Source organism: Harmonia axyridis, chromosome X, assembly GCF_914767665.1.
Source record: "Harmonia axyridis chromosome X, icHarAxyr1.1, whole genome shotgun sequence".
Taxonomy (NCBI): domain Eukaryota; kingdom Metazoa; phylum Arthropoda; class Insecta; order Coleoptera; family Coccinellidae; genus Harmonia; species Harmonia axyridis.
The window spans coordinates 10,167,986-10,191,025 of NC_059508.1; the positions used below are offsets into that span (position 1 = coordinate 10,167,986).

Below are 23,040 nucleotides of genomic sequence, written 5' to 3' on the forward strand. Positions count from 1 at the left end.
TGAAATTATTTGTTAAGACTGAAATGTTTTTTTTTACCTATGTGTTCTAGGACCCCTGAAGTTCCAATTTATTATCACAACTGTAACGAGAATACTAACTGTATTCATGATGAATGTGAAAAGGAGGTATTTTGCAATTAAAGGCAATACCAACGATGTGGGAGGTAGAATTTTTGACACAAGTAGTAAAAACACAACCAATGACAGCAAAATACTGATTCCAAGGGTGACCTACAAAAGAACTACATTAGTGTTCAAGAGAATAAAAGGCGCATTTATAATTTGATAAATTCGAATGTGGCACATGGTCCAGTTAGATATAGAGCTTCGATGAATTGTTCTCATTTTCATATGAAATCAATTACAAGTTTTGCTAACATCTAACATGATTTCCATTATCTGTTAAAACATTTTATCTTTGATTTTTTCACATAGTGCACGGGAAAAACAGGCGAAAAACACATTAGTTTACCTTTTATGGCCAAAAGCTTTGATGGCTTGTTCTTAATTTCTCGCAAACTGAATCTATATTTCTACCCTTTCAGTTTTGGAAAAAGCATTCACATCAGTTCACAATTAGTGACTCTTGAAAGGTTTCAAATATCCACTAATCTAATTTTTCAATAACCCGCTTCCATATTTGATTTCATGCATTAACAGAAGCTTTTATCTACCTTGAACTTTGTACATGGATAAGTCTAAATGTGTGGAAAAAGTACCGGGAATTCAGCATATTGATTTTTTTTTTATTCATGAGTAAGTGCAGTTATACTCGATATCCTCTTGGTGTTTGACCTTCATCTGTCATTTAGTTGCCTAATTTGGACAGTAATATGCAGACTAGAATTACATTTTTCAGGGCCTTTGATTTGTTTCAGTTCCCGGATATTCTCGAACCTAGCTTTGGGTGATATGCCAGATGCTGATTTCGTTTTATTCGACTATACTGCTCCAAAAAATTTAAAGAAGTTCAAACATTTTGTGACCATTTCAAAAGTTGCCGATTCTTGTCAACCAAATGTTAATTTATGAGAAATAAAATCTTTATTTCCTTTTTTTGCTACTTGCTTGATAACTTTTTCAGTTTCAGGCAAGTTTTTGTCGTTTGCGTTTCTAAGAATTTTGGATCAGTTATTGTATATATTATTGTCAATTTGTTTTGCATCAATGCCTAGACGTAAACTTATAGTGGACATAAAGCCAAAAGGGCTAATGCTATGATCGAGGCGGCACGTAGGTGATCAGAAAAATGTTGCAAATTCAGCGTAGTTTCCCGACTTGTCCATCGATATCGAGAAAATGGAAAGATGACCAAGATCGGTTTCTGATTGTGTCTACACGTAGAGAGCCTTTGAGTACTTGTTGAATCATACAACAGCAGTTTTTGAAAGCTTCTGGTGTTTTGGTTTCGATTGAAATAGTTCGTCAAAAACTTTAAGGTGTTAAGCTACATTCTTAACGACTTTTGAGAAGGATTCCACTAATTCAAAATCATATGTGACTGCGATTGGAAGTGTGAGCACATGAATTGAAACGATCAAGGTCTGTATTGTTCACACATATGAGTCGAGATATGGCCAGTTTTCGGATTGTTCAATGAACGTGAATTGTTCTTGCTTGTGCTACCATGAATGCAAATTTACATAGAGCAAAATATTCACAATATTATTTCTTTGTTTCATTGGGCCAAATTTATTATTATTGGAGCATAATACGCCGCCCCATCGTGTGAGTATGGCGGATGAAGCTCTGGAAATCCATGGTATTCCGCATTTTGCCCTGCCTCCTCGGTCACCAGACCTCAATCCCATTGAACACGTTTGGGATCAGTAACAAAGAGCTTTGGATTCTCATCAACTACCCCCACATATACTTCAAGAACTCTGACGGATTTTACCGCAACTTTGGAGAGAAAATGATCAACAATCTGATCTAAAGTATTAGATTTAGATTTAATTAAAGAGGTTTCGTTTCACTGCGATCTAATGGTCTATTGGGCCGCCCATCGGAGTTATTCTCTCCATAACGTGATCTACAGCTCGCCTTCCAGTTTCAGAGTTCTGGTGAACTCCAATATCTGGGATGGCTTTTAGGAGGCTTATTCCTCACTTCTATAAGTTTCGTGTCCAAGGCAGGTTTTAAGTTGGCGAGGCATTCCATCACTAGGTGATCCGGAGTTTCTTCCTCCTCCCCACAAAATCTGCACTCGTCGTTTTCTGTTAGACCCATTCTCATGAGGTGTTTCCTAAGGTGGCAATGCCCTGTGAGAAATCCAGTGAGGAGGTGTAGCATATTCTCACTAAGATCCAGATACTTCTTGGATCTTGTAGAGTCAAAGTTTCGAAGAAACTTTTTGAAGTGATCCAAACCAGGAAGATTCCGCCAGAGTTTTTCTCTTTCGGTTACCTCCTTTTCCTGAAACTCTTTTTCGTAGGAACTTTTGTCTACACCACAGAAAGATTCCTGGCCGATGAAAGGAGTTTGTGCTTTTTTTCTGGCAAGTGTGTTGGCCTCCTCATTCTCTCTGATTCCCGAGTGGCCGGGAACCCAGACTAAAAAGACCCTGTTATTCTTACCCATTTCATGGAGTTTTCTTCGGCACTCCAATACCATCTTAGGATCGATGATATGTGAGCTCAGTGCTTTAATTGCAGCCTAACTATCGGAAGATCTAAAGTATGCAAATGCTGTGGTTGATGTTCGAAGAGGCCATACTCTCTACTGAACCTTAGTTTTTCAATTTTTTGTATTAAAATTACTGAAAATTTCCACTTGCAATGTTCAATGAAATGATTTGGATGAGTGAGTAAACATTCTTATATTTAAGAAAATTGGTGAAAAAAATGGAATCTCTTGAAACAGTCTAAAAATGTCTGAACTTTCTTAACCTTTGTGGAGAAGTATATTTTATGTATGAAATAATGAATAGCTACAATTTTTTTCAAATTATCGGCGTTTCCATGACATTTTGAAGAAAAAAATGCCAACCAATTTTTTTGACCGTTTGTAATTCACAAGCCACAATATAAGACGAACAGTGAATAAGTCTGAGATGACAATAGTCCTATTGTTCAATGCAAGCCTTGGCGTAATCCGATCCGAGAAGAGAATAAGTGGCTTCAAACCCTCTGGCAACAACTCGGTATGTTGAACTGAGAGATCATTGGATTGTTGAAAGTTTTCGAGCACATTTCTCGGAAACATTCCAGCCATCACTGGTATTATGTGATTCATTGATAAATTCCTGGTACTTATCTGACGTTTACGTGAGTGAAGGTAAATAAATACGATTTGAAATTGAGCTTACCTTTTCACCGGCTTCAGCAGGCAAGTAGAATACGAGGACGCAAAGGAACGAAATGAGGACTGTTGGGAGTATCAAGTTCACCGTATAAAATAGCGTTTTGCGCCTTATAATGATATAAAACGTAATATCTGTTTCTGTTGGATGGTTCCCTTCGTAGATATTCAGGTAGGCTGGTACTTCGATGATGTCCCACGTACCAGACTTCCAGTAGTCCGAGAGGTCGACGAAATTTTTATTATTATACAGTGCGAGGGAAACTTGGTCGCCGTTGAAAGTCCACGAGCCGAATTTCATAATGCACGTTTGCTGGTCGAAAGGGAAATAAGTTACATCTATAGTACACGAACTCTGAAAAAAAATACCATCTTGAATAATTTAGTTTGAACATATAAATATTAGGTGTACAACTTTGCTTCCGCCGTTTTGCAATAGACTGCTGTAGCGGTAAGTGGTAGTCGAAATAAATAGATCGTAGATGTCATACAATAAGCTTAGATATTTCTGCTTTAATATGAAAAAATCTGTCGCTGAGGCTCATCGAATGCTTTCAAATACCTATGGTGAGGCCGCTATTAGTGAAAGAACGTGCCGAGAATTGTTTTAACGCTCCGAGAACGGTGATTTTGACGTCGGAGACCAGAATGACGATGGAAGAGAGAAGGTTTTCGGAGATGCAGTATTGGAGGCATTACTTGATCAACACTCGTGTCAAAAGCAACAAGAATTGGCAGGATCATTGGGAGTGACGCAACAAGCCATTTCAAAGCACCTGAAAGTCATGAAAATGATTCAGACACAAGGAAATTGGGTGCTGTAAGAGTTGAAGCCGAGAGATGTTGAACGGCGTTTGTTTGCTTATGAACAGCTTGTAAGGCGAAGATGGGGAGGATTTCTGCATCGCATTGTGACTGGAGTCAAAATATTTACGGTTCCAAGGTCATGCTCAGTATTTGGCGGGACCAGCTTGGTGTAGTGTATTATGAATTGTTGAAACCGACTGCAACAATCACGGGCAATCGTTATCGAACGCAATTAATGCGTTTGAGCCGAGCATTGAAGGACAAACGGATACAATAGAACGAGAGACATGATAAAGTTTACAGCATGACAATGCTCGACCCCATGTAGCGAAAGTGGTCAAGACATACTTGAAAACGTTGAAATGGAAAGTCCTACCCCACCCGCCGTATTCTCTAGACGTTGCTCCCTCGGACTATCAATGGCACTTCCGGTCTTATGAAGAAGGAAAAAATTGTATCGATTCAAAAGATGATCAGTTTTTTCAACGCGGGATTCGTACGCTGCCCCAAAGATGGGAGAAAGTAGTGGCCAGCAATGGACAATACTTTGTATCATAAATGTTCAACCAGTTTTTTTACAATAAAGCATCGAATTTCTGAAAAAAAAGACGGAGGCAAAGTTGTACGCCTATGTAGGTACAAGGTGACCATGAAAAACCTTTAGGATATATAAATTGTGCAACCATATTTCTTTCGCATTTTGGGAATTGGGATATTAACCAAACCGTTCTACGGCAAAGTCACTACTCTTCGCTATGGGGGTGAAGGTGAATATGGCAGGGATCACTGAGTTGATTCCATCAGTGGCCCTGAAATGAAATACCAAAATCCCGAAACAGTTCTACAGTTACCAACATCTTCAACGTAATCCAGTTCATTTCCTGATCACTGAGAGAAAGTACCAAGCTGATGAGGTATAAACTAATTTTTCAAAGGCTTTTGATTTGCTTGTCCTTCGAAAAGTGGAAAAGTTATTCTAGTTTGGTCCTTCCTCGGCTCTCATTCACCTTTTCAAATCTTTCTTATCCAAAAGGCGGCAATATATACAGTTCAACGGTATCAGTTCATTTCTAGCACTTCTGGAGTCTCACAGGGAAGTAACCTAGGGCCATTTCTCTTCATAATTATCATTAGAGAAGTGGCTGAGGTAGTGAAAGGCGACTGTTATATGCAGATCTTTTCAAGATGTTCCTGGAAGTAACCGATGTACTGGACTGCTTGTCGTTTTTATGGTATTTGCAACGTGTTGAAGCGATTGCCTTCAACATCGCTATCTCTACACAATAAAAATACTGTTCTTTTTGATAACATAGTAGCTGGGAACACTGTCTGATGGTTTTGGCTGAATTGGCAGAGACTTGATTCCAAACTTTCGTTTGTGCCACATGTTGATGCTACTTTGTATGCTGCATGCATTGGTTCTACCTGACACACTGACATTGAAGATCATTTATTATGCATATGTCTGATCCAGATTAGAATATACCTCTATAATATGTTCCTCCTCACTACCAAATCCATATTGAGAGAGTTGAGTTTGTGTAGCAACGTTGTCTTAAACTCTTGTCATATACATAGATCACATAACATTAACCCGTCTTTTGGTTTTCCTGAGGTTCTTGTGTAGCAACGTTGTCTTGAACTCTCGTCATATGGATCAGATAATATTTACTCGTCTATCGGTTTTCCTCAGGTGCTGCTACATATGTTGACGAGAATGTAATTATTTTGTGTTTACGCTCAAACTAAGTATTAAGTGGTGTCCTGAAAGGTTCCTGCATTCCAGAATAACTCAATATTGCAGTTTCTAGGGTTAGACACACACTTTATATGCCTCAAGTCAATACATAGACGTATTCACCTTTTTATAATATGTATGATGCCTGTAAGTCTGTGAGTTCTAACTTATACATTTATTTATTATTTATTGGATGTTTATTATTTTGGCTGAATTTGAGTTTTCGTTTATATCTCTAGAAACTGTAATATGGGCATTGTTTTTCCTATGTTTCCTGTTCTATTGTTGGGTAAAAACCTGTAGAACTTGTATATTCTATAAATCAATATTAAGACTGGAATTTGAGTTTCTCTAATTCTGTGGTTATTCCGTTCATTCTTCCACATCTTGTAGAACAAAATCGTGCGAGAATATATCAGAAACGCACAGTTTTCATGGTTATATTTTATTATTCTATGTTGGTACTCCGAACTTTCCGCCACGGCTTTAGCTGTCAATTCATCAATTTGCCTTAAAGAAATTAGTTCTGCCAACCAACATTTTTCAATGCAAAAATCACTAAATGATATTTATGGAAATATTTCATTAATTTCAATGAAAATGCAATGAATTAGAGAAAATAATGTATAATACTCGTACAGAAGGCTCATTCTTCCACTCGTTCATTCCAAAACTCGCCACTTCGTGGCTCGTTTTTGAATTTTGAACTCGTGGAAGAATATCAATGCCTTCTGCACTTGTATTATAAATAACTATTTTCATTTCGAATTTTATCGCCTCAACAAACAGAAATGATAGCTACCATGAGATCATTAATGAGTTAATGAGTATAGTTGTAGTATAGTACTCGATACGATCTTCAAAATAAGTTATCGCAACACCTCAATCAAAATCTAGGGGTTGTGTGATTTTCCACATTTTTCATTTCAAAGTCGGAAAATCGAAGTGTTAAGTTTTCGTTGGACCAGCCTGTATAACGATATAGACAATGATGAACTCGAGTGTTGAATTTTCATTGTATTTATTAATGGTCGAGTTGAAGTGGTTCAGTTATGGGTAACCTTTCAGTTACAATTTTCCCCGAACTTCGTATCGATGCAGAAAACTTTCCGGTTGAAAATTCGAGTTCTACTGAATTAAATATACGTTCGAACGAAATGCCCGTTTTTTTACGAGCTTTCAAAATGGTGCTTTATTGACGTACGATATCTGTATTATTCTCAACTGACGGGTTACCTATTGCGGTACAGTGGCCATTTATTTCTGTTCGAACACAATTATCTAATTCCTTTTGTATCTCTCTTCTGATGGATGTTCTGAAATGACGGAATTGTTAATATCAGTTCAATCTCGATATAGCCAATTTATAGTTTTCTGTAAAGGAGAAATACGGGAAAAGCATAATACGGTTTTCCTTGAAAAAACTATAATCCTGCTATACCTATCGAGATTGGATTGACATTGACAATTCTGTCATTGCAGACCATATATTTGAACGAAAGCAATTTGATAATTGTGTTCGAACAGAGTCGTCTGAATGATTTTTCTATCTCCGTGTTTGTTATTATTGGAAGGGACTATATATTATTACCTTGAACTTGAAAAACTGCGAAAATTTGTTTTTCCAATAATTAGAAAAATACTCATCTAATTGGATTGAAATTGTGTAATCATACAAACCGGTGCTCGGTATGGTATTAACAATGCTATGAGCAATTAAAGCGAAATTGTTTCAACCGTACTCAGTCTCTCCTATAGTTACATATGTGGTCTCTAAGGGTGCATTTGGTGAATTAATTAATGATTGCTTGAAAGCTTCCAAATTAATATCAGTGCTATTTTGTTTTATTTTCAACAGTTTATCCCCTTGAGAGCGATGTATCTCTGTGTGACTCAATAAAGCGTTTTTCAATAAAAGGTTTTATCTTGATATTGAAAGAAACGGGTATAATTTAATAGGAATCAATTTATTGTTAAGTATTCAAGCTTCTTTAGACTGCAAGTTATGCAACATAATTTGTTAATTTTCATTTTCTAATGTTTACTTCAATTATGATGAATAAATTGAATTGAATTGAATCACTTCGCACTTGTTATAACAATTTAAGGCTTCGTATACATTTTCGTGGAAAAATTAATCGAATAGAAATTCAAACAAGCTCATGAAAATTTGTCTGGCTTCACGTCAGTGCTATTTGAATTATTTCACATCCCAATTTTTCTGCAAGTTGAGAGAACGTTTCAATTATTTGATAGAATCCGTGATCATAAACATGGCATTCCAAATATTCACCGAAAAGTGAAAAGAGATATTCAAAGAATTTTCTGCCGAACCCTTCAAATTTGAACCCTTCAATTAGCGCGGTCCCATCAATCAACAGCATTGTTAGCGATAAATAACAAGAAGTTTCTGAATAAGCTGATGTGGAAACTTTTTCAATAGGTGTACTATCAGAATTCAGAAAATCTAATCCCCTCCTCTTAACCCAGTCAAGCATTGTATGACCTGGCCAAATAATGAAACGAAAAAAGGGATGTAATTAGTTTGAATTTTCGAGCCGAAGAGAATGAAAGAAGTACAAGGCGAAGCGAAAATCCTTCGCTTTGAATCCATAGGCGGGTAACTGCGACCAATTCGGAGAAAATTAATACTGCTGTGCAAACAGCTACCTACTCCAGAACTTTCAAGGGAGCTCTAATGATTCAAATACTTTTTACGTTAGCGACATGAAAGAATAGAATAAAGGGCGCGAATTTCTGAGTATGTTCTATGCCTCTAGCTCTTTCTTGTTCTCGCTTATTTTGCCCAATGAGATTTTTTCTCTTTTCCATAATAAGGAACTGAAAGGAATGCATAAATGAGGTTTTTTACCCTACACTGTTTTTCAACGATAGAATTAGACGGTATGTATATAAAAAAATCCTAATTTGCCTAGTATTTTATTTACAATTAGAAGACATTAGGAAAAAATTCAATTTGAAAACGGAAAAAAAATACGAACATTACAGGTTTTCCGCAATTTTGAAATGTTCTTCATCTTCTCTGAATTGAGCACTCACAAATACTATTACGTAAAAAGAAATCGTATTATTTTATTATTATTATTTGAACTGGGGTCGTTGTGGCTCAGTAAGCCTTCCGGGAACTGCGACCATGTAGATCTTCTGTTCTCTACCCTACTCATTCATGAAAACCCAAGGAGGTCGTCAATGGCGTTGATAAAACTGACAACTTTCTTAGGGGCCTTGACCGTTACCTCACGGGTATCCAGGACCGGCTTCCCCATATGAATGGTTCTTTGGCCAGCCAGCTCTGGACACTTACATACCATGTGTTCAGCTGTTTCTGCTTCTGATCCACAGAGCCTGCAAATCTCATCTGCTGACATTCTCATACGGTACAAATGATGTTTTTACCGACAGTGCCCCGTCAGCAGTCCCACCATCACCCGAAGCTCAGCTCGTGATAGCGTCAAGAGCTTTCTGGCATAGGAAGGTGAAATCATCACGAATTTCTTGACCTGAGTAAGTCCAGGAGGGTTTGTCCTATTATTCAACTCCCATTGCTGAACCGCTGACTTATATTGGTTTTGTCCTAGCCCACAGTGCCTTGGTACCCATAGAAGAGTCACTTTATTACCCCTGGCCAGTTGTCTTATGGTGTTACAGCAAACACAAACCGTAACTTCATAGATTATGCATAACTAACCACACTCAATATAATATTGCTCAGAAACACCCTGTTTCTTGCTTATGCTTCGAAAACGTGGTCTATGTCAGAAGGCAAAAATGATTCTTCCGGTGTCATCTACGCGACTTGTATATATGTTCGTCCAGTTTACGATGAAACACCTTGTAAAGTATCGTCTGAGACCAAAAATCAAACATTGTGTTGAAATAATGATAATACTAATAATTCAAAGACAAATCAGGCACGTCAGAGGTCTACAAAGTACTATGTGAAGGAGACGAATCAACACCTTCACAACTGCACAAGGAGCAATTGTCATACAACCACCAGGCAATCCAAGAAAAACTGCAAAGATGGAGAGAAAAACTCATACATGGACGACATTTTAACGATGTGAACCAGGATCATGTCGACATTGAAGCGTCGAACTATTGGCTCACATCAGGTGCGATGTACCCAGAAACGGAAGGATTTCTTTTAGCCATCCAAGATCAAGTGATCTCAACAAGAAATTACTGCAAGCATATCATAAAGGATCGAACTATTACTGACGATCGATGCCGTTATGGGTGTCCAACGAATGAAACAATCCAACATATCACGGGAGAATGTCAAATATTTGCAGGAAAAGAATATAAAGAGAGACACGATGCAGTAGGAAGGATACTACATAAAGAAATGGCAACCAAATTAAAACTAATTCATTCTGAAAAAGTACCATACTACAAGTACTAACAGGAAACCATCCTGGAAAACGAACGCTATAAACTGTACTGGGATCGTACAGTTTTGACTGATAAAATAGTTCCTCACAACAGGCCAGATATACTGCTAGTCGATAAACATCAAAAGACAGCAATACTAATCGACGTAGCAATACCAAATAACAACAACATGCGTCAAAAAGAGGTCGATTAAATCCAAAATATAAGGACCTCGAATTTCAGATAGAGCGTCAATGGGGAATGATATCAACGAAAACTATTCCAATTATCATCTCAACAACTGGAATAGTGCCTAAAAATCTCAAGAGGAATATCAAGCAACTGGGACTTATTGAGAGTATATATGTAATATAATGCAAAAAGCTGTTCTTTTAGGTACTGCAAGGACGGTGAGAAAATTCCTAGGAAGCGAAGGACAGATCCAAAGATCACGTGTAAGAGGACCAGAAGTTTGACGAGAACCAGGGGGACCACAAGGACCGGACACGACCGAGCTCTACCCTTCTGATTTTTTAAATATCTGGGATTGTGTGAATGTTCCTCTTAGCGGGGAGTGAGAAGCCGACGGCGAGATGAAATCCTACGCGTATAGTCAGAAGTCGATAATAATAATAATAAATAAATGATCGAGCGCTCAAAAAGGAACAACGTGATCGTAAAATGGTAGGCGTAGTAAATACGCAGCTTAAATCCTCCAACAGCAAAGTTCTACCCGAACAGGAAAGATGGCATTAAACTGAGATGGGAACAGGAAACAGAGATCCAACGTTACTCATCAATAGATCCCCTGTGTACGAGTTGTAATTCTAGGGCTTCTGGGATAGAGAACCAATGCTCTGTTTCGCGATATTTCGTATTGCATTCACTCATTATTATTCCAGACGGTGTCTACTGGTTATCCTAACATAATTGGAGTCGATTGGCCTGTTCATAATTCCAAAGCAAAAAAATTACGGGATACTACGGTAGAAGTAACCCAATTTTACACCAGGATTATTGGCTATTGATATGTGTAATTTCCTTCCGGTATGGATATCCGAGGCTTACTGAGCTTTTTACAATTCGACCCTACCAGATCCACGTTAAAATTTGTTTTTCTCTGTCCCATCTCATTGCACAGGGTATTGCTAAATTTGAGGCACAAACGAAAATAACAGATTTTTCATTTTAAGAAAAAAAGTCTTAAGAAATGTGCCCGCAAACGCTTTATTTTCGAAATACAGTGTGTTGAAGTGTTTTTTCTCATATCACCCTCCCTTTACAAGATTTCAATTTGAAGGTTTCATCATGTGATATGCTAATTTTGAATTCAAATCTAAAAGGTGATATTTTTTTTGGAACAGTGCCCTCTTCTTTCCTCTAAAACCTTTTTTTGTTTAGAAAATGTAAAAAAAAAACTTTCGTACATTTTTTGATCTCTTGTTGTTTTGTCCTATCGGTTACTGCTCAGAAAAAAATTCCAAACAACTTTCCAGTAAACCTAAGAAAGCTCCAAATTATTATAAAGATCTAGTTAGTAAGCTGTGTAAGTTTTGGTCTTTATTTACCCAATCTGTAGTGAAGATTAAAATGTTTTCGATAAACTGGTAAAATCACAAAAAGTAGGACTACAAGAAACACCTTGTATCTCGAAAACAAAGCATTTGCGGGCCCATGTTTAAAGGACTTTTTTTCTTAAATTACCCCTGTACGTTGATTTGTACGTTTTTAGTCCTTAAAGATTTGTAAAGTGTTTTGATATCTCGTTTTCACTGAATTGGTGTTCAATATCTTTTTTTTTTCTGTTCACTCGTACGTCTATGCTTTCGATAAATATTTAATAATATTAATAATAAATATAAGTTTTGTGTGGTACCGGCTATAAATATGATCATTTTCCAAAAAAAAAAATTGAAAATACTGAGGGGAGATTTTGCGTGATGTATAAACTTTGTATTTATGTTATTTATTCACGAAATTTCATTACTCAATTAACAAGTGATATTCATATACATAAAATAACGTGATAATCCCAACGCAATGTTTTTTATCAATGTTTTAAAATGATTTTCATATGAAAATAATGGACCCACATTTGGAGGTTGAAATATTCGGCTTTGATATATGTCACTACATATCGGAACCGAGATCGGAACATGACGAACAATTTGCAGTTCATTTCGTCTATTTCATATAAATTGATTTTTTATTTATTGAGATTTATACATTTTTTAAGAATGAATACCATGAACTTAACATCCTATATAAATTACGTCTTTCTTAAAGGATCTTTCCACAAGAAAAATGCTATTTGAAAGATGGTTATCTCAGAAAAAAATTCGAAAATTCACTGAAATTTTGTATTATATATAAAAATCTGGAAAAAATTCATCTGCTCCATAAAATATTGATCGATATTTGATCAAAATTCTGTTCACAGTAAAAAATTATTTCCTTTTACGTTTTGCAGGATGATTCTTCCTTGAAATATCCTAATTTACATATACATACACATTTTGTCACTATTGTGGACCGATATTCTACAAGATTTTTTTGATAGCCTGTAGATTATATGGAACACCCTCTTAAGAGGGAACATTACCAGTAGGTTGCTCAATTCAAAACAAAATTGGAGATATTTCTTCTTACAAGCCACCGATTTTGATGAGGTTTTCAAATTCAATTTCTTTAAACGATAATTTACGTGTCATGAACAATTCTCCTGAAAAAAAACGATTTCCATATAAAAATAATGAATCCAGACTTGGAAGGTTGTATTTTCGGCTTTTACATATGCCACTAAATATCGGCATCAAAAAATGAATGAATAACAACCTGCAGTTCACTATGTCTATTTCAGATAAATTGATTGTTTATTTATTGAGATATATTCATTTTCTGAAAATGAATAACGTGAACTTGACATCCTACGGAAATTACATCCTTTGTGAAGGATCTTTCCACAAGAAGATGAAAAATTCTATTTAATTTTTAATTCTGTTCACAGTAAGAGGCAATTTCCTTCCACGTTTTCTACCTTGAAATATTTTAATTTACATACACAAATTTTGTCATCGTTGACCGATATTCTACAAGATTTATTTGATAGCCTGTAGGTTATATGCAACAAGGTGTTCAAGCTATTATTCTTGTACATAAAAGTGCATTGCATGGAGGTTTTGATGAGATGTCACTTTGTCATCCAAGAATATGCAACATTTTAAAACAAACATTATTCACCGTCTTAAGAGGGAAGACCACCACCTGTTTGTTCAATTCAAAACGAAATTGAACATATTTCTTCTTAAAAATCACCGATTTTTATGAGGTTTTCACATAATTTCCTTAAACGATAATCTACATGGAAGAAAGTAAATGTTTTCAATTTCCAAAGGAGAAAAAGAAAAAAAAATTTGTTAAATTTTTGTTTCTCGCATAAAAATTGATTAATGTATATACTTTGTAGAAAGTACTGCTATATTTTTGAAATATTTATGAAAAAACCTACTAAAAATCATTACAAAAGATGTGAAATCATAATTTCATGAAAACCGTCGTACAGTGCTGCCCTCCACTTATTTGCTTCGAAAAAAAAGGAAGATGAAGTGAATGTACAACTTCGTACACCGTACAGAGTTTGGTCATTGCAGGAGCGCCCGAGGGGAAATGAATGGGTACTAAAATTTGATTGATACATGAAAAACCATGTGATGGTTATTCCTCTTAACCAACAATGCTCTTTCTTACACTTCAATTTTCAATACAAATCCGTTTTTTATCGAATCTAATGATTGCTATCGTTTCTTATGAATATATATAGGAATTTCTCTCAGAAAAAATTGCTTTTTTAGCAAAATGCACTCATCCCTATTTTATAATATAATAGATAGATATATTTAATTAGGAAGGTTTCGTTTCACTGCGACCTAATGGTCTATTGTGCCCCCCATCAGAGCAATTCTCTTTATAACGTGATCTACAGCTCGCCTTTCAGTTCCAGAGTTCTGATGAACTTCAATATCTGGGATGGCTTCAACGAGGCTAATTCCTCACTTCTATAAGTTTCGTGTCCAAGGCAGGTTTTGCGTTGGCGAGGCATTCCATCACTAGGTGATCCGGAGTTTCTTCCTCCTCCACACAGAATCTGCACTCGTCGTTTTCTGTTAGACCCATTCTGATGAGGTGTTTCCTAAGGTGGCAATGCCCTGTGAGAAATCCAGTGAGGAGGTGTAGCATATTCTCACTAAGATCCAGATACTTCTTGGATCTTGTAGTGTCAAAGTTTCGAATAAACTTTTTGGAGTGATCCAAACCAGGAAGATTCCGCCAGAGTTTTTCTCTTTCGGTTACCTCCTTTTCCTGAAACTATTTCTTGTAGGTACTTTCGTCTACACCACAGAAAGGTTTCGGGCCGATGAAAGGAGTTTTTGCTTCTTTTCTGGCGGGTGTGTTGGCCTCCTCATTCCCTCTAATTCCCGAGTGGCCGGGAACCCAAACTAAAAAGACTCTGTTGTTCTTGTCTATTTCATTAAGTTTTCTTCGGCTATACAATACCATCTTAGAATCGATGATATGTGATCTCAGTGATTTAATTGCAGCCTGACTATCGGAAACTATCGTCACATTTTCGATAGTTTCTTGCTTAGTTGATTTCTACACGTCTTTCTATTGCAAGTATCTCTGCCTGAAAGACACTTGGGTAGTGGCCAAGCGATATTGTACATTTGGTACTAACCCCGAATACTCAAGCGCCAGTCTCCGTCGTGGTTTTGGAACCATCTGTATACTATTTGATGTTATTCTTATAATCATGATCCTAATCAAAATCTATTGAAAATACTACCAAAATTGCCGGATCTCAATAAAATCGAATGGTAGTGGTAGTTTTGATTGATAAATGTGATTTGCGCTTGTTAAGAAAGTAAAAAACTTGTTCAAATCATGATTAACTATTCATTTATTATTAAAAGAATTCAGGAAACAAACAGGTGTGGATCTCAGAAACAGTAAATGCAATAGAGAACATGAAGAGAAAAGAAAATCACTCAAAAATAGACTGATATGGGCTGACTATCGAGCAGAAACGGCTGAAACAATTTAATGATAAATCTAGAAATAAATTGCGTAATTGATTTCGAGCCTAATTTTTTTTAAATTGCATATATTGAATCTCGCATTCCGTTAGCTACGGTGTGGTGAGCACGTTTATAATGATCGACTCGCACTATTTAGTCTGTAGAGATTATTGTTAATACGGTATTAAGGAAATATCGATTTCCTCTAATGAGGTCAATCTCGGCCAACACGAATCATTCACATGTTGGAATATTGTTTTCCCATCTACAATTTAGGTAGCTCTTAACTTGATTGTCCAATCGTAGTTCCATTGAATTAATCGTATTTTGGAATTATCGATTTCATGTGTGTATGAATTGGTGATTTACGTTTAATTGAAATGGATTACGATATTACACGGGGTATTTGTAATCAGGCCGATTGATAGCTAGATAGAATTTCGTGTTGAATGCATTACTATCGGAATTATTGAACGTGGAGATTATTCAAGGCGCCGATGGAAATCGAAATTTGATTGATTATTCTCTTTCTTATGATGAATAGAAATGATTTATAGACATTTGGTGAGTCTATCGGAAAGAAAGGGATGACACTATATGAATAAAGTATTTCTTAAATCTTAATCTAATGATTTCTGCCCGAGTTTCTACCTGAATATCTCCACTCTTTCGTTACATATTTCTTTCTTCCCAATGTATATTATCTTATTCGATATAATTTTTCTTCTATTTTCTTAATTTTTAAAAACCATCTCTGTATCTCTAATTGTCAATTATGTTCACACGTATTTATTACCAATGATAATCTTTGAACTTTCTATCACTTTCAGTCATCACTAGTGATGATACTTGATTATCGTCCTAGTGCAATAAGTTTCGTAAATCGTTTGGAAAAAAAGTCATCCATATGGTTCACCCATGCATCAAAAACAGAAAGAAGTACCGGCATTGGGGTATATGAACCTAAACTGAGGATCTCTAGCCCTGATAAGTGAGCCCTCTATTTTAGAGACCAAGATACTGGGTTTTTATGTATTCGCTCAGGAGTGTCTTAAAATGAAGCTCAAGGACCACGCTGAGATCCCTGTAATCCCTGGAATAAGGCAACTGGTCAGAGGCAATAAAGTGACTCTACTATGGGTACCAGGGCATTGTGGTGTTGAAGGCAATGAAAAAGCCGATGAACTTGCAAAAAGTGCATCAAAGTTAACACCTGCTGGACCTGAGCCTTCCTGTGGGCTAGGAAAAGATCAATATAAGGCAGCGGTCCAGCAATGGGAGGTGAATAACAGGATAACCCACTAGACAAACACTCTTGGACCTATTCAGGTCAAGAAATTCGTGATGGTTTCACCTATCTACGCCAGAAAGCTCTTGAAGCTGTCACGAGCCGAGCTTCGGGTGATGGTGGGACTGCTGACGGGTCAATGTCGGAACAAACATCATTTGTACCGTATGGGAAAGTCAGCAGATGAGATTTGCAGGCTCTGTGGATGAGAAGCAGAAACAGCTGAACACATAGTATGCAAGTGTCCAGAGCTGGCTGGCCTAAGAACCACCCATATGGGAAAGCCGGTCCTGGATACCCAAGAGGTAACGGCCAAGGCCCCTAAGGAGGTTGTCAGTTCTATCAACGTCATTGACGACCTCCTTGGGTTTCCATGAATGAGTAGGGAAGAGAACAAAGATCTACATGGTCGTAGTTCCCGGAAGGCTTACCGACTCCAGTTCAAATAATAATAATAATAATAATACTTGATTATCACTAATGATCACTTTAGGTCCTAACTTAGCACTTGACATAGCATTCTGAAATTGTCCGTTTTCAATTTGATATACAGGTAGTTTGAAACTAAATCAGTAATTCACGTATAGGATGATGATAGATGATAGTTGCAAAATGAGTTTTAAGGTACGTTTGTCGAGTTGAATTCACCGGTGTTTTTGAGTGGAACTCACCTGATAAATAGCTGGAGGAACCCATAGTACTTCTCCGTTGGGGTATATTAATACGTTCGATTTATACCTAACTTCGTAGTTTCCATCGGCACTGAAAATAGTTAGAATTAGAGAGTATTCGGGTTTTTATTTCTTTGACTGTACTTACTTATTGAAAAGTACTATGTCTGGTTTCCAAACTTTATCTGGAGGTAGTCTTAGCACCGCAATTCCGCCGTAATCGGCTTCGTCCCACTGTAGCTGGTAATCAGTCCAAACCTTCAAAAATTCACTATTAGAAAAACTATTTCAATTTTTTTATGAAAGGATTCTGAAACTTTGATTTCTTGTGCCTCACGGCTAGCTCCTCATTCTACAGAATAACAGTTGAGACATTTCATGTACGGACGTCATAGTCATATGATTTTATTGAACAGAAATCAATTATAAAAATAATATTATACGATACCTATATTTAAATTGACATCAAAATGGCGAAGGCGCCAGGTTCAAATATTTATATTGTGTTTTTGTGGTGAATTTATTGGCCCATGGAATGATGACGAGTTATGCAGATAGGTAAATGTTTTGGGTAGATATAACAATACCAGTAGACTCACAATACAATACGGCTTTTGAAAATGTTCACACCGAATTATATCGAAGTATTCAGGAAATTCAATGGGTCAAGCTATTCATGATATATGTTGTTGCGTTTGGTATTTTCGAAGGTATTTAGTTATTTCGAAATTATATAATTTCGTATAAAAGCATACCTGAACGCTATGGAAACTGATTATCCATTTGTCGATTGAAATTCCGATTTATTGTGACAAACGGAATAATATTCTGTCGAAGCATCGGCGATAGCGAACAGTCTGAATGAATCTTTTCACGTGAGTGTTTTCATTTAGCTCACAATGAGAGTTTCATGTATTGATGTCACACTTATTCGATTCTATTGAAAAGAAATCAATTACAAATCGTTTTCGCTACAAAATGGCGAAGGAACCGGTCTTAATAAAGTTGCTAAGATTTTTCGCGAAACCGATCAAATCCTTTGTTAGCTGATCGTTAGTGATTTTGAAATTATATAATTTCGTTTGAAAGCATACCTGAACGCTATGGAAACTGATTATCTATTTGTCGATCGAAATTCCGATTTATTGTAACAAACAGAATAGCATTCTGTCGAAGCATCGGCGACATCGAACAGCCTGAATCAATCTTTTCACGTGCGTGTTTCTATTCCGCTGACAATCAGAGTTTCATGTATTGATGTCACACCTATTTGATTCCATTGAAAAGAAATCAATTATAGAACTTTTCGCTACAAAATGGCGAAGGAACCAGTCCCAATAAAGTTGCTATGATTTTTCGCCAAAGATCGTTAGTTATTTCCAAATGATATAATTTCGTATGAAAGCATACCTTAACGCTATGGAAACTGATTATCTATTTGTTGATTGGAATTCCGATTTATTTTGACAAACGGAATGACATTCTGTCAAGAAGAATCGGTGATATCGAACAACCTGAATGAATCTTTTCACGTGAGTGTTTCTATTTCGCCGACAATACGAGTTTTATGTATTGATGTCACATCTATTTGATTCTATTGAAAAGAAATCAATTACGAAACATTTTCGCAACAAAATGGCGAAGGAACCAGTTCCAATAAAGTTGCTATGATTTTTCGCGAAATTGATCAAATCGCGTATAACTTAGAAGAAGAATTTTTAGAAGGAAATTTTTTGCTTTGACCAGATTGCAACATAGAATCATGGAAAAATTCGGAAGAGTTTGGTGATCATACAGAAATGCCTCTTGAACATTTTCTCATTAGTCAGGATGGCTTAGTTACGCTTTTTAATTGGAGTTCTCAATGACTTTTTTGTTGGTTTATTATGAAAAGGGAATGGAATCAGTCGTAAATATCAGATTGCTAACAAACTTTTCAACTTTTCCGTTTTCGCAGAGCCAGAATCATTCTAGGAATGATGAGAAGTTGGGAGATCTGACTCAAATGGTCATTTTCAACGAAGTATTTGTGGAGAGAACTCACAACTTATTATTTTATTCTGGTTTGTCACTTTCAAGAGTATAATCAGAATGAAATGTGTAGTTCGTTCCGATGTAATTTAGAATATTACAATAGGATATTTGACAGTATGAAAATATTGCCTATTTATTAAAATCATTATATATTAGATCTTTGAGAACAACATACCCCAATTTTCAACACGTAAGGAACGAATTCACGATGACGTGTGAATTGTGAAATTAGAAGCACAAAACACAGATACAGAAATTATTAAATAATAATTATTATTACTCACCAATCTGAGCCACACGTTTGATTTCATGATTTGATTCTTCTCATTCTGTGGAGGAAACCAATATGAAAAAGAGATCAAAATTCAATATATTCGATAACATACCACATTGATTAGCTGAACAAAAGCCAATCCAAACCTAACATCAACTTTCTCCGTCATGTTTTGAACAGGGCGAATTAATTTATTATAACCCCTGAATAAATCACGGACCAATCGTTCTTCATCTTCTGAACCCTCACCTGTAAAGAAAATTGTGGAGAAAAAAAATTTCACTTGTAAGGAATATTCACATACTGAAAATTTGCATACTAGGATCATCGAATTTGATACCTAACACAAAGTACCTGAGAATGTTACAATTGATATTGACCACAAAAGTAGCATTCTGATCATGAAAGTCAGAGATTCTTTCTCATACTCTTCAATGTGAAAAATATGCAAATATGCATATGAAATTTAATGAACCAATGCTGGGTGAAGTATTGGCTGATTTGAATTTGATCATTTTTAATATGAGGATTATTGGGAATATCGCTGAAATTCTGTGAGAACTCTTACTTCTGATATGAATATAATATTTTACCTAGAAATATAATTTAAACAATGACGAAAATGAGTATTATAGGTTCAATCATTGTTAAAATTGTACAGGGTTTCTCTAAATGATTATTATAATTTAGTGGCCTTTACAATATTTTTATATATGTATAGTGGGTTTGAGCATACAAAATTCGAATTTAAATTGATAGTATGCAATTTATAATAGTCAATTCTGAAATTTCCTAATATATAATAGTAGCCAGTGATGGTGAAAAGGAAATCATATGCTACGATGTTGAAAAATAATGAAGAGCTTGTGTTTCTATGCGAATAAATACTCGTATATTGAAAGTGAGAGTTTCTACAGGATTTGTATAGTATTTGTAATATTCCTCACATTAAATAATCTTCCACGAGTATGGACTGTTTTCAACTTGAAAAACAGTTCATATATCGTGAATTATTTCGAAACACTGAACATGTTCTTCCAATTAAAAGTGAAAATAATTGCCGCTACGTATTTTTTCCAGCTGAACTAGCCGTTCATTGATTTACCAGAACTTCTCTAACGTTCTAACGCAAAATAACGAGTTTACGTACATCCAACTTGAAGCTAAGTGGTAAGCTCGAGCGATATCAGTCTTATACAGTCCGAGACATAATGTTCCGAACTTCCGAAGTTTGTTGCAGGATTCCTGCTGAAATGAAGCCTGAATAACATAATAGGTTCATTGTTTATGAATTCTAGATTTGCATTTTGAGTGTGAGAAGCAATTAAACATTAGTTTGGTTGATGAACGAAAACATATACAGTCATTATGAAAAAATTAATCCAAAAGATGAAAAGATCAAGGAACATAATAACGTATTCTATCAAATGCAATTTGAAGGAACGATTGTTATATTATTAACGTGAGTGAGACTACTTTTATATCGTATTTTCGTCGAGAGAAAAATTGCTATTGAATAATCTATATATTCTTGCTTGGTGGAGAAAGTAGTCTATAAATAATAAAGACGCAGCTTTACCTTTCGTGGTGAGTTTAAGAAAACAACAATCAGTTATCTGAAAATTGTTGATTTTACACGAAAAAACTATTCAAATTCACCCCAAAAGAGTATTATTTTCCTTCGTTTTGGGTAGAGGTGTTACATAATTGAATTGAATCAGAGTAACCGTGTTGGAATTACTATCAAAACTCCGGTGTTTTCGCAAAATATCAGAAAATGCAAATTGAGTAAAATTAGGATTCTAAAAAAAATTTGGTGCGAAGAAAAAATCTGAAGAAAATTGACTTAGTATCATCTTGAAGACAAGACATCAAGTCTTTGTTTGATAGTTGTGATAGAGGGGAGGGGCAGTGTTTACATGCCTCAGCGTGGTGGGTGTGCCTATTCATTTACCTATGACAATCAGAGAAGAGATAATCACTAGAGTAAGGTGTCTGGCCAGCAGAGATCTCCACATCTTCATTCCTTGTATGGCACTAGGGTAGTCTTGAAGGATCATCGAGATCTAGCTCTACAACTCAAGTCCATGGCTTTGGAGGATGCCAAAACTGTGGCTAGAGTCCCATTAGAGTTCTTCGCGATCATAAGACACAGGCACATCTCGAAGAAGTTGACCATCGCGGATTAAACGGCACATTTCTCCCCCGTATGAACTACCCAAGAGACACACACCCTACGAAACATCCTGCTATACTCGTGGCTCACCGAGTCACCCTCTCAGCTATACTTGTGGGACTGAAAGGCAGATGGCAAAAAGGTTGCACGAGCGCAAAATCCTCCTTTCACCAATCAAATTAGATTCCACCTAAATATCGATCCTTGAAGGAACGTTAGGGCTGCGCGTAGAACTGAAGTCAGTGGCGTGCAGGTATTTTCATAATTAACTTCGCTGGTCTGAGAACATCTCAGAAGCTGTTCTTGCGTCTTTGTTGAATTTTTCGTGTTTAGAATATGTTCCGGAGGCTGATAGAGTGCTCTGTAGCTGAAGGTGAAAATTACAGTTCCATTTTCGATGTTGTTATCACTCGCATCGTGTTGTTGTCAGCAAAATTTCGGGATGATAACACGACGCCTCCAAGCTTTACTTTATGTTTTGATGGTTTGTTTATGTTTTGCTGCTTTCAGTGTTTTGATGTGCTAGTTACCCTAACCTCCACGGATCTTTGGATGGTTTAAGATGTAAATGAATCATTACATTGTCATTTAGTTCTAGATATTTCAACTGAAAACCCTATTAGCATGGATCTTCGAACACATAACCTCGAATTTCCTCATTTCTCATTCATTTCAACAGCCACCCACATCACTTCCTCAATATCATTATCGAAGTTGCAGATGAGTATTTTCATGATTTGGTGTGATCATTCTCTTATCATTTTCTTCTTAGTGGACACTCACAAATCATACAATCTACTATTTGTTTGTGTTGTTGTTGTTATTGTTATTTTGATGGTGGTAGTTCTCGATGCTCCATGTGTTTTTCATAAAATATATTCACTTAACCAGAACATAACTTGATATTGATTCTAACCTCAAAAAGTCTATCAGGTTTTTTTTACAGATTTTAATTAATGAATACATTTTAGTTTCATTTCACCAATAAAATAAAAAAGAATTTTCTTGATATTATTGTTTTAAAACAATTTAGCTGAATTCATTCAATTATCTATATGAAAGGCCGGGCTCAGATACTATTATCAGGTTTCAATAAACTAATTATTGTTGTGAGATTTTCGATAGTAGTTAGCATTTGTGAATAAAAAAATTTTGGTTTTTAACACAATATAATTTTACAATGATCTAACAGTATTATTTAAAAGATCTATCTTAAATATTATTATCAGTTTTCAATGAATTAATAATTTGGGATTTCACTGAAGCAAAGTATTTACAAGTC

The 23,040-nt window shown here is 35.9% G+C and overlaps 1 protein-coding gene across 1 annotated transcript in view; it reads right to left on the minus strand.

Annotated features, from left to right (window-relative positions):
• Positions 1–22,175, minus strand: part of LOC123685636 (acetylcholine receptor subunit beta-like 1) — a 31,745-nt gene extending 9,570 nt beyond the window's left edge. Inside the window, exons 1-7 of the mRNA XM_045625394.1 lie at positions 21,537–22,175; positions 19,695–19,831; positions 19,593–19,637; positions 17,423–17,532; positions 17,275–17,365; positions 3,308–3,655; positions 38–231 (exon numbers count right to left, since the gene is read on the minus strand). Of these exons, the coding sequence (XP_045481350.1) occupies positions 38–231; positions 3,308–3,655; positions 17,275–17,365; positions 17,423–17,532; positions 19,593–19,637; positions 19,695–19,831; positions 21,537–21,642 (1,031 nt within the window). The 5' untranslated portion in view covers positions 21,643–22,175. The remainder of the gene's footprint in view (positions 1–37; positions 232–3,307; positions 3,656–17,274; positions 17,366–17,422; positions 17,533–19,592; positions 19,638–19,694; positions 19,832–21,536) is intronic.
• Positions 22,176–23,040: the final 865 nt, after the last annotated feature.